The following is a 17,115-nucleotide window of genomic DNA, read 5'->3' on the forward strand; positions in this document are numbered from 1 at the left end:
TCCATCTGTTCCAAGGTTTGACGTGTTATGCATTTAAGGATGTTGATCTGCATATCTCCGGTGCAATGAGTTCTATCATCTTCAAACGCATTGGTCATTCCCTGTCAACAAGTCATATTTGCCTAGTGAGCTGCCACATACTGAATATTTATTTTTTTAACGTTGTATATAAACCCTACAGATGGTTAAAAAGTACAAATTTAAGTTTCTGAAATGTACTATGTTTAATACTTGCATGTTGTCACGGGATTGGCTGATTAAATATTTACATTAACAATTCAACAGGTGTACCTAAAAATGTCAGTAAGTTTATTTGCTCTAAGTTGGAGACAAAGTTAACTGAAAATATTTGTAAATAAGCATCAGTACAGCTTTCTTATTGATTATATGTAAAAACGTGACTTGCTGTTTATTTGTTTAATAAATATATCCTAATGTTTGCGAGTAGGTATCTCAAGAACCACACAAAACCCAAATAAACTTGACAATTTTATTTTGACAACAAGGGTAAAACCAATGTTAAAATGAATCCGATTTAAAATGCTACCTTTTAGCCAATTTGGTGGTGGTGGGGTCACAAATGAAGGGCAGAGGGAACAAAAATTAAGCGCTGAAATGAAACCCCCCCCCTCATTAGAAAAAGTTCACAGGTGAAGGGGGGAGGAAGGGGGCAAAATACAAAAGTTTAAAAAAAGGCTTCACCATCAAGTGATCAAGCTTAGCAATAATGTACATACATTATTAGGGTTATGTATACAAATAACTCCCTCCTGTTTTATAACATGATGCTTACTCTGGTTCAAGTATAATCACCCTTCTGTTACGTAATCGTTACTTCTCTGTCCTCATATCATCATAGCCATTTAGCAATGAAATAAAAACAAAAAACCATCCTTCAAAAAAAACAAAATGCAGAAAAACCACATTTCATATCCTACCAATACATATATACTGTATAAATACATACATAAATATACTTTACATACAACAGCCAAAACTTTGAAAAGGGGAAATGAGAATGTGGGAAGATGATAATGATGGTAGTGTGTACGGTGTCCCTCTGCTTTGATCAGCACGTCTTTGGGTGCGGGACATCACCCGTGCTGTGGACTGCACTCAGTTGCCCCAGTAAGGGGAGCTGCCATAGTTGGACTTGTTGACCTGGGTCTTCTGCTGCATGGTGCCTGACTGGCTTCTCTGGTTTGGCCCACCCTAAAGAAGCAAAGGACCCAAAAAATGATCATATGGTTTACGAGTCTCAACCAAGATGATGATCTATGAAGGTTAGGAGTCACGTTTGCATAACGTAACGCAACTTGTTGGGTGAAAATAAGGGGCAGAGAGAGGCATTATGAGAGAGAAAGTGAGAGAGAGACCTGTCCATCCTGGGTAAGGTGATGATGGAGCAGCTGTGAGTGTGGCTGCTGGTGGGCCGGCAAAATGTGAAGGAATGGAGCAGGAGCGTAACCGGGGGCAGCGCCGGGGGTCAAAGGTCCCGTGCCGCCCAGAGCCGAGGGGAGATTGAAGGGAGGAGGGGTGCCAGCATGGAAACCCTGCTTATCGAACGTCTGCAGGAGAAAATCAGTAAGAATCATACATTTGCTATTATTTAAAAAGAAGCTTCAGGTATATTTGCGTATTACTACCTGAGTCTTATTGTAAACAGTTCCACTGATGTCTGGCACCCCAGAATTGCTAGATGTTACAGAGACACCTAAAACAGAAAAATAAACAATGTAACTACTATTCCAATTTCTATAGTACACTTCAAAGGCTTGTTTCATAGTGTGAACTTATGCTTATACCTTTCCCCGGGCCAGAGCCAGCAGATTTGGCCTGTGTCTGAGAGTTACTGTAGACTTTACTGTACTCAGTTCCTGCTGGGCCTTGAGTGAGGTCATCGTACCCTTGAAACAAACAACTTTCTTCAAACTCTCAGCTTAAGAATGCTGCCATCAGTGCTATTTACATCAATTATTATAGTGTGCCAATACTGTAATTACTACTACCGTAAAAACTACAAGTCTTGGCCAAATTCGTGATGAGCTACTTATAGTTGTATGCATGGGTGGCTGCTTCAAACACCTGAGCTGAAGGCATGTTGGCCATAGCCGCTGGGCTGCTGGAATGGAGTGGTGGGGTTGCTGAGCCCCATGCCGTGCTGCTTGGCAGAGGCCGGGGGCACGAACATAGCGGGGCCGTATTGGAAAGCGCTGGGTACGCCAGGCATCCCTGGATAATAGGGGAGGCCCGTGTAGCTGTAGCCGGGGGGCAGGGCTGGGTTTAAGAAGGTCTGCTGGGTGTTGTGGTGGCCCTGTGGCTGAGGTTGACTCTGTCCTTGGCTCTGAGCCTGCGGAGGCTGCACTGTCTGAGGGGCGTGAGCGGCAGACAGGCTGGTAGATGGCGCTGGTGAGGTGGATTCGCCTCGGCCGAACTTTGTGACGTCACCTGAGTGAAAAAAGACTTGATTAGGAAAACTGCTGGTTTAGAACATGATCAAAAGATCATATTCATGATCTAATATTTTCCATTTATTTCCAAGTGTCTAATTTAAAATCACTATTAGACCTCCTGTTGCCTACAGTTTTGGCACGTACAAAATCAGTTGTGTGGTACCTGAGTAGGGGTTGCTGGCGAGGTTCCCGTCTCTGCCAGACAGCGTAGCAGTCGGCCCTGGGAATGTAATTCCATAATAATCCTACAAGAAAAGTGCAGAAATAATAGATTCATTAATTTATGACACACTGCATGTAATGCATATACTTTTCTTACAATAGTTCAAATGTTTACAAAATAATCTGGTCAGATGAGCTTGTGTTGCACATCAGAATATTAAACAATGGTGGTATAAATTTACAATATGATGCTTATTGGCAGTTTTTTTTTTTTTTAAACAAAACAGATAAATATTTGATGGCCACAAACTTACCACTGGTAGTCTAGACTGGAGCATGTGAAGATCTTCATAGCCATAAATTTGCTAGAAAACACAAACACACACACCCTGTTAATACTACTTCACTTGAGAAGAGCACATGTACCATTAAAATCACCCAACCCAATACAGAAACAGACACACCCTGAAATTCCACACACACTACATAACTTCCCAGACGAGTGAAAGCTGATCTGTTTTGAATTAGGAGAATGAGGGTTCTTACGGGGTAGGCGGGCAGCAGACCTCCAGGTCCCATGATGTACTGGTTAGGCAGCAGTGGAGGAACCCCCTGAGAGAGATTTGGAGGAGCTTTACCTAAAGACAGAGAAGAGTTAGAGCAGTGGTTCTCAAACTGGGGGCCGTGGCCCCCTGGGGGCCCCCAAGATGGATCCAGGGGGCCACAGATTTTGTGGCATTTTATGAAATATAGAAATTTATCATAGATTTTATGCAATCAAACATCAGAAAAATGACACCACCAACCAAACGAATTGAGGTTCCAGCATTGTATAACTGAATGCTTTTGGTTTAATTAAAATTCTAAGTTTAAGATTATATGTCTTTATATGGGGGGCCTCAAAGCGATGCACGTAACACAAAGGTGGCCTTATAACGAAAAAGTTTGAGAACCACTGAGTTAGAGAACTGCAGATGTAAGTTCTCGGATACAAAAGTGGCTGATTTGAAAGAAAACATGAAAGCGATACACTGTCTCAGTTTGTCTAATGCGGTTTTTAATAGATGCTTGAATGCATTGTGTATAAAGGTTTGCTAAAACTAGCAATGTTGAAAGTGGTTGCCAGGGTATCACTTTGAAGTTGCTATGGTGCTAAGGTTGGATTTTAGTGCTTTGTGGTCACTTGTCTTGTTAAAAAGTCAAAAGAGCTATCTCTAATTTTGTGCCCTTGGTATGACTTGGGCCTCTTCTACAAAGTTACGAGCCAATGTTTAAAACATAAGGATTGTGTTTTCTTCAAAATCCAAACTCTCAAGCATGAGCCATAGTAACAGTGATGACATCACCACTTATTAAAAACAATATTATACCAGGACAACACATCTATTACATTTTGGATTTTGAAAGTTTCAAACGATTAAAAATGACAACAGAATACCCCCACTTGCTAAAAGAAACTAGTAGTGGTATTGTTACACTCACGGTTTCATAATACTTCAGCTGGCTTTGTTTTGTAAAAATTTGATTACATTATCGTAGTAACCCTTACTGCTGGAGGAAGACAGTAGCGGGGCGGTCCTGACACCAGAAGGCATGATACCATTTGTGCCGTGACCCAGAACTCCAGAAGCATGCAGACTGTTCCCGCCACTCGCCAAACTGCTCATGCTGCCTCCGGTCAGAGCGGACACCGGCGGGGAGGAAAATGGCATCGACGAGGGGGCGAGAGAGTTCACGCTGTCCACATTGGTATACTGAGGACACACAGACGAAGGTGATGTTACAGAGGTGGTGAGGAGAGCATGTGTGTGTCCTGCAGAACTTACTGTAAGTGAGGAGGGGGTGCACAGTGCCGACACGGAGGAATGGCCACTGCTTACATGACTACAGGAGAGAGAAAGTCACAGATATAATCAGTCCCATCTTTTGATATGACACACGAACATAAAAACCAAACGCAATCAAAACTCAAAATTACTTATTCAACATCCTTGGTGATATTGTGCATTGACATAGTCAAGTCTACACACGTGGGTAAACACTTTATAACCAATCGGATTTTTGGTTTGTGTAAGATTTCTAAGATTTTTTGAAACTCAATGCAACAATTTTCGGATGTTGGGTGGTTGTCAAGGCATTGCCATTAGCTTTGCAATGTGCTTCGAGTGGAAGTTAACATGTTGCTAAGCCGTTGCTAGGGTGTTCTAGGTGGTTGTGTTCTATGGTGATTTGAACCGTGGTTAGCATGCTGTCACAATAATACCAAACATGATTATGCTGAATGAGGTGGGTGGAGCAGGGACCCTTCACAATATTTACATTGAAATATTGTGAATGACAATATTGAAAAACAAAACTCCAACTTCCTGCTCACCTGCTGAGGGGTGGTAAGCTGGCAGGGGAAAGCTCAGAAGCCAAGCTGGGCAGAGCAGAGCTGTGTGGGGTAACAGAAGGGGGCAACAGTGAGGATGGGGCAGAGGGGGAAACACTTGTGCTGCTGCTGACCAGAGAGTGAGACTCTTGTTTTGGCGTGGAGGAACTCGATGTGGCTGAGACGGAAGGAGGATGGAGGAGACAAAAATATGAATGTCAAAATAAAATAGGTGATTCAATCATATCTATGTAACAAAAAGGATTAAAGAACATTAACCTCCCTTTAAAGCTCATGACAATATGAGGGCAAAACTAGATTATGAGTTTGACTTACTGTCCAAAGCAGCAGAGGTCCTTACACCATTAAAACCGTTCTGCCAGAGAAACGAATTAGATCAATATTAGCAGCGTAACCTCAGTTCTCAGCTACTTGTTTCTCAACTAAAGGTTATTGTATGACTAAAGACTTGGATTACACACATTTGGACGATGTTTGGAAAAAATGTGTTTAAATATAGAGTTTTAAAAACAACCGAGCTATCATTAATGTGAGTTCTCTGTACTCACAGTCACAGGTCCAGAAGGTTCCTTGCTCTGAGAGAAAGTTAGTCTCGAGTGAGGAGCCACGCCACAGTCAAAGCTGTTGCCTGCCGACGAAGCAGCAGAGGAAGAAGAGGAGGACGAGGAGGAAGATGGGGCCGTGACCGAGCCGGCGGCGGTGTGGGAAGGTGCGAGGCTGGGAAGAGGTACTGAGGGTGAGGGGTAGATGCTGTCAGAAGAAACCAGAGGCAGCAGCATAGGAACTGGGCTTGTCAGAGCTTCACTGTGGGGCAGATGATGGGACACTTATTAGCATGCAAAACGGTAAGTGTTTTGAACTAAAGAGACAACATCGGTTTGAAAGGCATGCGCTGAGAGATTTGGGAGAAACAGAAGTACGTGAAATCCACAGCTTAAAGAAATCAAGGCAATACATTCATGTCTTTGGTTTACACAGGAATCAAAAGGTATATCAAACGTCATTTTGTCCCAATGAAAGTTGTTTCCTTTCATTGACTGACCTGACTGGCTTAGAATAAAGGCAGCTCTGTGACTGTGAAACCACTGCGGAGTCTCTTATAGGTTCACTGTTGCAGTTCTCGGACTGGCCGAAGTCCGGCAGGGCAGATTCCGAACCGAAGTCCAGAGCACCAAACTGCACGTTTAATCCGGACACATCTGTCGAGCCGGGCATCTCTACTGCAGAAGAGGGGATCTGGATACGCGCAGACGCACACAAATACTTCAGATGGTGACAAAACATTTACAATGATCGTGATCAACTTCAATGTTTTAAAACTCCAGTCACCTTGGAAGTAGGAGGTATCCTTCGTTTTTGAGTCTTGATCTGTCGCTGATGTGTGCTGCTGCCCTGAGAGTCGGCTGCCTGCGAGGGGGGCATCGAGGGCCCGTCACGGTGCTGAGATGCTTCCGGAGCTTTAGGAAATGCTTCCAGTGTGCCTGGTGCGGGGGAAGGGGTGCTCAACGGGGGAGGGCTGGGCTGCCTGGCCAGTGGTCGCGTGTGGGTCAGGGAGCCCTGCTGGCGCTGGGCGAGTTGGCTTAGGACCAAAGATGGCTCTGGCTGCATCTGAAACTCCCCTTTAGTGCATACAATAAACGTTAAATGACATGAACGCATACGCAATAGTTGCGTTTTTCTGTCTAAATGAAAAAGTGTGAAAAGTTTTTATTTGGAGCGCACTGATCATTTATTTCTGATTTAAAAAATGTAAGAATAAATTTTACATTTTAGTACTATTTCTTGGACGCTTATCAAACACAAGCGAATTGGCAATGACCATGTTAACTCCTTTAAACAAAGAGTCAGATTTCCTTGCTTCCATTGAAGTGTTCCATTGAACATTCTCAAAACATGCTTGGAGAACATGGATCATTAGGTTTTGCACAAACCTGTAGCGTCCAAGGTGTTATTAAAGCTAAATGCGAGACATTCACAACACACAACTTGGCCCATTGTTATGATGAATTTCTTATGAGTGTGTTTTGTTGCATAAAAAACAGAAACATTTACACTAGTGTCCACACACTTTTATACCTCATTATAGATGAAGAACAAGTGCTTGTATTCTACAGTAATGCGTATAATTCAATTTTTATTTCAATTCAATTTGATTTATATAGCGCTTTTCACAATGTGCATTGTTCCAAAGCAGCTTTACAGGAGAAAATAAGAAAAACTGAAAAACACAAAAAAGGTCAAACACAGCACAGCGCATGGTGTTTATAGAAGAAGCAAGATTATTCTAGTAAATAATATTTAATAAATGCAGTCTCCCGGTGGTTTATTTAGCATATTATGCATTAAGTGAATGCTTGGCTGAAAAGATGCGTCTTTAATCTAGATTTAAATTGGGAGAGTGTGTCTGACCCTCGAATAGTATCGGGTCAGATAAATAGATATTTAGTGTTAATAAATATCGGGTTATTTATTAACACGTATAATTATATAACACGTGTTAATAAATAACCCTGCATCTGCAAGTATGAACAAGTATGTGCGGCATGTAAAGAAACAATAACACTTACGACTGAATTGGGAGGGCAGAGAAGCAGAGCTCTGTGTTCCAGGAGGTTTGATGTCCCAGGAGGAGGAGGGGACAGATATCCCCGTCCCCACCAGCCCCCCTACAGGCGTGCAGTTGGTCCCTATGCTGGAGGGCTGGGAGGTAAGCTGCCCTAAACCAGGCCCCTTCAGCTGTTCCAGTATTTGCTGCCCAGCAGTCTGCCCGAGTTTCGGAACACCTAGCTCTCCAAAACCAGAACCCAAAACAGAGGACTGGAAACAGACAGGAACAAGTCATTTTTTCAATTAGGACCTTCTTGTTTATATTCAGACAGTTACAATTCAAATCCCACCGACTGAGCCACGTTTGATGTAAAATTGCATCATTATCATATTACCCAAAAACGCTTAGGGTTAAATCACTAAACACAATGTACTCTTGCTTTAGTAAATTAGGTCTTGTGATTTGTCTCACCAGCGTGGCATGTGTGTAGCTGTTGGAGCCAGCAGATGTGCCTCCATCTCGAGCAGGCTGATGGTGGGAGTTAGTGAAGACCAGACTGTGGCCGAGCCCCTGAGAGGAGCCGACGGCCTTCAGACCTCCTACTTCCTCTCGATCTACAGGCTTCTGCAGCAGAACAGACAGATCCAAACTGCAAAGACAGACAAAACAGACATGCAAACAAACACAAGTCTGAGATCAAAACTTTCCATATGCAAACACTATGAAAATCGAGCTTGGAAACGCTTTTCACACTAATTACTCTAAAAACATTTCCATAGGAATCTGGATGAGAGAAGAACACACGCTCTGATGGTTTTTTACCTTTGGCCAGGTGTGATGTGGTTCTCAGTTGGAGGTGCACATGAGGAAGTGAACACTTTGGTCTCGGAAAGCTTTGGAGACAAAAAAGGACCAGTTAATGCTTGTCACATAATACACAGTGCAAGCAGAAATTTGTTTTTGTCACGTTTTGTTATGGACACAGATGCACTCTCTTGCATATGTAGCATTGAGAAATTAGAATATAGGCCTATAGATAAATATATAGACATGGTGTTTAACACGCCATGTAATTTCAGACTTATTAACTTCAAGCCCAGCAAATCCCATAATGCACAGGAGGTTAATTATAGCGTCTGACTCACACTCACATCTTCACTCCAGTCCTCAGCAGCCCACTCGTCCAAAGTGTTCTGCCACGCCACTGAACAGAATGTGTCAAAGACAGCGAAAGATGAGTGTATGGCAAGCCATTATGGGTAATCAGTTGAATCTGTACATTCGAAGTCCGTGTTTATCATTTTAATGTCTCACCCGTCCCATCAGCAGTGTCATTGGCCCCTGTCTCCCAGACATCCGCGTGCGAGTTTGACGTTCCACTGTCTGTGGTGTAGTCTGCGGGGTTAAAAGTCCTACAAGAGCATATACATAGACTTGTTTTGGTGGGCTATAAACAAACTGGGAGCTGATGTGAGGTTATAACAGTGTGGGTGGAGTAACACTTACCCCATCCCCTGTGCTGTAAATCTGCTGGTAACAGGAGCCCGGCCTCTGCCTCTACCTCCAGACACTATACATAAAACAAGCACATAAGCACTGTTGTTGTCCCAGCTCGCTGGTTATATCTAGAAATATTTCACTTTTAATATCTTTGAGAAGTTGTGTTTCTAAGCTCATTTAATTGGAAGCGCAACAGAGCTAGAGGGCATTAACATGCTGGCAGTTTATAGCTGCTGTAAATGTGATACTGTCATCAGTGTGCCAAAACCCATTCCCGAAAAAAATCATTACCTCGAAATCACAGCAGCTACTCATCAGTACACTACTTTTGTTACAAATTCACAGCCTTCAACAATAAACTTCAAGACAAGCACTATGAGCTTCAAATCACCTACTGTGAACAACTTGTGATTATGAGTGACCATTATGAAGACCTGCACTTGGCATCCATAAAACCCTATTTAATATAATCCTAGTTATACAGAACTTGGGTTCAAAAACTGACTGGTCAATTAATCAACAGTTTTCCACATTCCGAAAGGCATATGTAAAAAAATTGACGATTTTTCCTCTGTGGGCTCACCTCTCCCTCTTCCTCTGCGGCCGCGGTCAGCTCCTCTCTCCACAGGAGCAGGCTCCACACCATTCTCCTCAGTCCTCGCTATAAACACAAAAGAATCTAATCACACAACGGTTTAAAGAAACAGATTCCTACATCAAATCTGATACAGAGGAGTTGCATTGAAATGCATTGTGCTTTTCACTCAATGTGCATCATCTTAAAATGTGTGTGGATACGCCTATACAGTACATCATTTTGCTACTCAAAGCACAAATACAAAAAATAAAACACACAGCACAAAGTGGCAGTGTTATACATTTGAACAACACAAATTCAAGATGTACAGTTTTAAAATATCCTAGCCTGCTAAATAAGCTATATGTAAATTACATTAAAAGAATGAAATCACTGGTCATCACCGTTGAACTCACCTGGCCTGTTGCGACTGGTCCCCCTGCCCCGACGGCCCGCTCCTCCGCGACCTTTGCTGCTTTCCCTCTCTCCTTTCTTCTCCCGGTTCTCCTTGTTCTCCTTACTCTCAGTGGAGCTGCCATCCTTCCCGAGACTTTTCTTTTTCCCAACAGTCTCCCAAGAGGTCTGCAAGAGAGAAATGTTAGTGCAATACAATAGTCAACAAACAAGAACGTACATTACGAAAAATTGGACAACACGGCTGGGCATCACCAACTACCTCATGATACAATATTGCACAATTCCATATGCTGCAGTCACAATTTAAATGTCTGTAGGCCAACCAATGTTGAATCATCATCTTTGATGAAGGGCATTGTATTTAGACACCGTGGTTTAAGCAAAGATCTGTTATGACATAGGATTACAGCACAGAAGTGACCCGCTTTCTATTTTTGAGTGTCTTCTCAGAAATCACTTGAATAAATCCTAGTCTATAAGTAGCTGCCTTTCGAATTTCACTACGACAATAGTCTATGTCTGAATCTGATTAGCATCAATCACTATAGAATCTATAGACTATAGAAAAAAAAAGCACAAGCAAACAAAGCCTGACTAGACATATGTTGTTTGCTTTTACATCTGTGCTATAAAACAGCTGACAGTGGCTACCCGATTTTGAATCAAACCAGTTTTGCTTCTCGTTTCTCCAACTAGACGTCATAAGCTTTAGTGCCTACTAAGTAGTCTAGACCACATATGCATTTGTTTCATGTGATTCTAAGGTCACAAGCCATCTTACTGTATCAGAGGTCCCCTCAAGCAGGAAGTTGATGGCTCTGTTAACATCCTCATTGCAGTCATGGAGGGCAACCATGCAATCATCTTGGTTCTTCCCTGTAACCTCCATGAGCTGCAAGCAAATACATAGACACCGGTGAAGTTAATAGAGGACCATAAGCCAATGATGTGTGTATTAGCATATTATCATTTATATTTGACACCTGTTTGACTTTGTCTTCAAAATCTGCATCGTTCTTGTCATAGATCATCTGCGCCAGTCGGATCTGTTCAGCTGTAGCCTGAAGTGACAATCAAATGAAAATTTTTGAGGTCAAATATAGTATATCATTTGGTATTCTGTTTCTATTGGCAGCTGTTGTTGTTTACTCACCTGAAGCTGTTTCTGTGGTTGTGTGGTCTGTGTGGTAGTGGGCAGCGCTTTGTCCCGAGTGCCCCGGGTTCGCTCGACGCCCACCGAGGTCATCATATACAGTATATACAAAACAATGTATGTACAAAACAGAAAAATCTGCAAGGACCAACAACAGATGGTGGTTAGTACACCAATGTGCCTTGCTTCTTGCCCAGATATTTGCAGATGATCCGCATACGAGACAAGCATTTTATTCAAGCTAGCTAGTTCTTGACGTTATCTGCAGATCTTCCGCTCAGTGCCCAGCACAGGGCTTTCTGAGTGTCAGGCAAACACTCAGGGGTCGTATCACATTTACTTTCTTCCAAACCCAGTTGGACAAGATTGAGCAATACTTTGACCGCTAGAAACCCTTGTAGAAAAAACACTCCAGCTTATACAACCACTGCTGAAATGAAGACCACGCTACAAGATCATAATCATGTCCGATAACATTTCACAACTAGCCTGTACTGATTTTATAGAACACAATTGGAGCAATAAGGTGTGGGACTGTGTAATTATTTAAACACCAAAGAATCAATATTAAAAGTATATATTGATTCTCAAAACATCACACTACCCCACAGCAATGTTTACATTATAGTGTTCCGGTGTAAACATGACTTTTGCATGACTCTTACAGACCAGTAAGGATGCTTCGATCAGGGTTTTTGCGACCGATAACAAAAAACAATTTCTTATTATCATGATTGGCAAATACCAATCCCGATTCTATCACTGAAGGATGTTCATTTTTGTGACCTTTTTTTAGGATAAAGCAATACCATAGATTATATTTTTGGTTGCTCTGGTTGTATTATTTACAGTACTTATGTATATTAGGGCTGTGCAAAAATATCGATAGTAATAGTGATACCTCTACTATCGATATATATTTTTTAAATCATGTCATATACAGTACATACGGCCAAAAGTAAGTGGAAGCGAGCATGGCGAAAAATATAAGAAGGCTTGGAGCTCTCAAAGCTGATGTGTGGGTGTGCTTTGCTTTTCAAAATAAGTCATGGAGTAATGAGTTATATAAAATAATGCTGTTTGTAGGCTTCGCAAGTCATGACACAAGTCACTTGGCTACTGCAGTGCATTAGACAAAAAGTTTATTAAGAAAAGTAACAATGACATTTATTGTGCTTTCACGGATGTGACACCAGCACATTTACAGCACGGATGAACCAGTGGTTTTATACTGCCCATGTTCAGTGTTTTAACTGTAATGCACCACAACAGCCAAGTGACTTGCGTGAGCCACCTTATTCCCCTGTGCTACCCACTTGAGGGGCGCAATCCACCATTTGAGAACCCAAACCTCTGATCTAAAGGTCCATGCATCGCACATCATGGCCACTCTGCAGAGGTAAGGGATGTTTTTACACTTATCCTTACAGAAAACCCCTGGTGGTGCACAGCATGTTGTATTTCTAGCTCTACTTTTTACATTTTCTATTTAAAGTATTGCAATATATCGCAAATGTGTATCGTATCGAAATACATAGCAATATATTGTACTGTGACCAATCTATCGTGATATGTATCGTATCGGGAGGCACTTGCCAATACACAGCCCTAATGTATATTATGGTTTTAAGTGTGAATCAAATAAGCACAAATAATATTAATTCTAAGCAAATAATATGCCTTTAAAAACAGGGTTTATGCATAAGACTATAACTAAACAATAATTAAAATCCATAGTGTAATTAAACATTGGCCAGTATGTGACTGAATATAAAAATAAATAGACACATTTCTGCCAGATTTAATGAGTACCAATTGAGTCGTGCAATGTGATTATCGGCCAAGGCCAATACTGATATAATAATAATAATTCCTTACATTTATAAAGCGCTTTACATGGAAGGGGGAATCTCCTAAACCACCACCAATGTGCAGCATCCTGGATGATGCGACGGCAGCCATATTGCGGCAGAACACCCAGCACACAACAGCTTATTTGTGTTGAGGAGACAGAGTGATGAAGCCAATCAGTACATATGGGGATGATTAGGAGGCCACAATGATGGATAGAGGCGAATGGGCAGATTTGGCCAGGATGCCGGGGTTACAGCCCTACTCTTATTCGAAAGACATCCTGGGATTTTTAATGACCACAGAGAGTTAGGACCTCGATTTAACGTCTCATTTGAAGGACGGGCATATGTGGCCGACAGATCTGAGAATTTCGACAGAACAGGATTCTCCTGGTACGTGAGCCTTTTTATTAACCATGCAAGTACATTTCGAAAATGCTGAAAATTAGCGCTGCAACTAACGATTATTTTAATTGTCGACTAATCTAACGATTATTTTTTTCGATTAGTCGACTAATCTAACGATTATTATTTTTTATTAATCTAATAAAGATTTTTTGGATTAATCCTTTGGCAAACTTTGCAAATAAACAATAAGTTCTAGTATTTTCTTACATTATAAAGCAAATCATACTTTTTACTCCACTACATTTTATAAATAAATATTGTTGTTTTAACATTTTAATCCCTGTTTACATTAAAATCACCATCTTCTTTTAATTAAGTAGTTTTAATTTTAAAAGTAAAAAAAATACTGATTTTTTTATGTACTTAAGTACTGTATTAAAGGTAAAAAAAATGTTTTATTGCACTTATGCTTTTTGTTGTCCTTATGTTGTTCCAATTGCTTCCATTGTTTCCCTCATCTGTAGGTCGCTTTGGATAAAAGCGTCTGCTAAATGACTAAATGTAAATGTAAAAACATTAAAAAATGTGTATATGAAATACTAGAGCATGATATATGCTCTGTATTTCTTTCCTCCAAGTAATATCCGACTCTATTTTCAGTCTCATAATATAATTGAGTAAAAGTAAAATACTACTATCTGTCTCTGTTTATTGTACAAAACTATCACCGTATAAAAGACTCTAATGCAGAGTGGCGTTAAAGCGAGCCCGCGCACCCGGAACTCAGAATGATGCGCTTAATGCATTCGCTTCGTTATTTACAGTTATGCGCATCCCGGACGCACAATGATGCGCTTAAAGCACCTACTCCTCCTGAAGTCCCGGGGATCATTTTGCTCCCCAAAGTAAATAATAGTTAGAACACAACGAGAAGAGATGACATGTTACATGTTTAACACATAGTGCGTTGCATCAATCCGACAGTATACAGTTAAATCAGAGGTTTAAAAAGAGTTATTTCGTATGAAGACGCAACATATTCAGACCGCTTCCAGTGCTTCTAATAAGCTAAGCTATACTCAGCGAGTAACGTTAACTCAAGAGTCTCTAGCAAAATACATTTTAAACTAAGCCATAGACTATCATCTTGTCATTATGAAGAATAATGAAAACATTGGAACATGTTGGAAAGAGTAGCGTCCTGACCGTCACCGTACACACGCATGCTGACTGGAGATTGACAGACAGCACCAGCGGAGGTCAGAGTTTCTTAATTATGCTATATTGGTTTATTCCTCGCATAAAGCTATCGAATGACATAAAAAGTGCATTGGTGGTTTCATGATAGTCAGTCCTTTTTGAAGCTTAAGAGTAATTTAAGCAGGGTCACAATCTGCAAAGGTTCACATACACTAACTTACACTAGTACAATAGCGTTAATGTAAATCATTCATGTAAAGCGTAGTTTTACATTACAAAAAAGTAAATTACAAAAAAGTAATTTATTATGAAAGTCTACATCTACGTTCCCCTCTCCATCCGTTTGTGATTGCGTGTCCATGCTGTGATGATCGCATTCTGGGGGTAACGTTAGGGGGAATTCCTCCGTCCATTCACTAACTTACAGAGGCTCTCGATCGCTTTTTGTCGGGTGAATTATACTTTCTCTTGTTCTGCTGATTAATTTACACACGCCCGGGAACAGAAACTGCTATTACAGCAGATAAACGTAAAATAATACGAAGCGTCGACGCATTTCACGCACGTCGACGTATTTTAGTAGTCGACGTAATCGACGATGTCGATGCGTCGTTGCAGCACTACTGAAAATATAAATCAACATTTTAAAAATGGACCCCCTTGAATTTTAGTGGATATCAACTTAAAATTGTGTGTTTGTTTACCCTGGAATCATATGGACCACTTTTATGGTGCTTTGGTGTTTTGTTTTTCTCCCAAAGAAACAAAAACACAACCAGGACATTATTCTTCTCCATGGAAAACAAAAAGAAAGGAAGACTTAGAAAAACAAAAGCTTAACTATTAATAAAAGTCAGAATTTCTAAGCTCTCCACCAAAATAAACATCAGCTGACAACTAAATGAATGTATTCCTGAAAATGTTACATAAACAGAAATACAAAAACAAGCCCTGGCTGATACGATAACATTCCAAGTCATCACTAAACATGTGAAATTGCAGTGGAACACCAGCAAAAGTCACTACTTGCATTAATGCAAGGAAACACACATAACATGAGATACAGTGGGCTTTTCTTGGCAGTTAGTAGAAGGGATCTTATTGTGCACATTTTAACCCTTTCCTCCTTGCAAACAGCTGACAACAACGTTTCAGATAGATGCTGCCATGATCAGATAAATCCATGCAAAAAATATTGCAAAATAAAGATGTTTTTGAGGCACAAGCCGACTACTCAAGCAATGCTGCTCACAAACAATTTAATGAAGACAATACCTTGAAGCAAAACAAGCAGTAAATGTGATTCCATCAGCTGACAACGGTCTCATGTGGGGACATTTCTGAGATCCTTACCAAATGGAAAAACAAAACAAAGCAGTTTCTCCTGGTCAGCAGACCACCCATAGTGACCTTGTAATTACAGCTACAGTATACATGAAACTGAGATGTTGTACTAATAAATACGTCAAATAGCTTGATTTATCGAAATGACAACCATTTAATGTCTTCGATTATGATACATAAACAACATAAAATTATTATGATCGAAGATGAACAGACAGTTTTACGCTTACCAGTTAAAAAACTAAAATGCCGCCAACAAATCACGCCAGATTCATAATCACAACACTAAACAACATATGTGATGGCTCAAACAAAAGGAATCTACATCACCATTTTTTTATTGTTATTCATGCGACAGAAATATTTCGATACATCGATAAAGCTAAACATGGTCGTTTTTATTCACTTGATTTCCAAAGAACTGAGTTTGTAAAGAGTGTAGAAACAGCCATCGCTCCCCTTTGTCCATGATCTCTAATGTCATTTCCTCTCTTCAATTGTTGTAGCTTAGCTAGCTAACTCACGACCGCCGTGCGTCCTTGTTTTTAACATCAAAGCTGTGTTGAGAATTTAAATACCAGTGTGAATAGAAAAGGGACGTTAAAACGCCCCTCAAAGGGGTTTAAACGTGTGGGGTTGCTGTTAACGGGATTTTTTTAGGAAAACGGTCCCACGGCGCAGCTAAAGCCGAACCTGCTAAACTGAGGGAGGAGGAAAAACAAAGCCATACAAAAGACAACATATCCACGAAAAACATTCAGCGACGGATTAAACGAAAATAAAGAAACGACCATTTTAATAAGATAACACTCGATATAAAAAGGCTTGTTTGAATATAAGAAGGATTTGTTTTTTTATTACCTGCTAACACGCTTCACTCAGCCAGCAGCAGATTCCGTCACGTGACCGTCACCGCGCCGTTGATGCTGCTCTCCATGCAGATCCAACAGGCGCGCTCCCGCCCAAGCACATTCACAAGCGCGCGGGCACGGATGCAATGACAAAAGAGTTATATAAATAAACACGAGTATATATAATAATATATTATAGTTTCTGTAAGCTGAGTTCCATTTCGTAGTATTTGTTTAGTCCTCTACTTGAATGAAATTTATTTTTATTAATTTTTATTTTGTTTAATATTTTTATTTTTTAAATGATGATAAGTCAA

The 17,115-nt window shown here is 40.7% G+C and overlaps 1 protein-coding gene across 2 annotated transcripts; it reads right to left on the reverse strand.

The window, feature by feature from the left end:
• Positions 1-482: 482 nt before the first annotated feature.
• ubap2a (ubiquitin associated protein 2a) lies at positions 483-16,910 on the reverse strand. 2 transcript variants are annotated; one of them, XM_057360254.1, is made up of 27 exons: positions 16,809-16,910; positions 11,203-11,340; positions 11,033-11,110; positions 10,831-10,941; positions 10,049-10,214; positions 9,639-9,716; positions 9,062-9,125; positions 8,870-8,967; positions 8,707-8,759; positions 8,378-8,448; positions 8,027-8,204; positions 7,575-7,824; positions 6,337-6,626; positions 6,050-6,243; positions 5,556-5,811; positions 5,323-5,362; positions 4,990-5,164; positions 4,442-4,499; positions 4,165-4,369; positions 3,162-3,253; positions 2,930-2,980; positions 2,617-2,698; positions 2,086-2,448; positions 1,806-1,907; positions 1,647-1,714; positions 1,377-1,568; positions 483-1,212 (listed from the first exon to the last, which is right to left on the reverse strand). In XM_057360254.1, exons 2-27 carry the CDS (start codon positions 11,296-11,298, stop codon positions 1,117-1,119), a joined length of 3,507 nt encoding a protein of 1,168 aa, XP_057216237.1. In that variant the 5' UTR covers positions 11,299-11,340; positions 16,809-16,910; the 3' UTR covers positions 483-1,116. The 2 variants fall into 2 exon arrangements, with proteins under 2 accessions (XP_057216237.1, XP_057216235.1); XM_057360252.1 differs by having other exon boundaries at positions 8,701-8,759.
• Positions 16,911-17,115: the final 205 nt, after the last annotated feature.

Source organism: Triplophysa rosa, linkage group LG19 (assembly GCF_024868665.1).
Source record: "Triplophysa rosa linkage group LG19, Trosa_1v2, whole genome shotgun sequence".
Lineage (NCBI taxonomy): Eukaryota > Metazoa > Chordata > Actinopteri > Cypriniformes > Nemacheilidae > Triplophysa > Triplophysa rosa.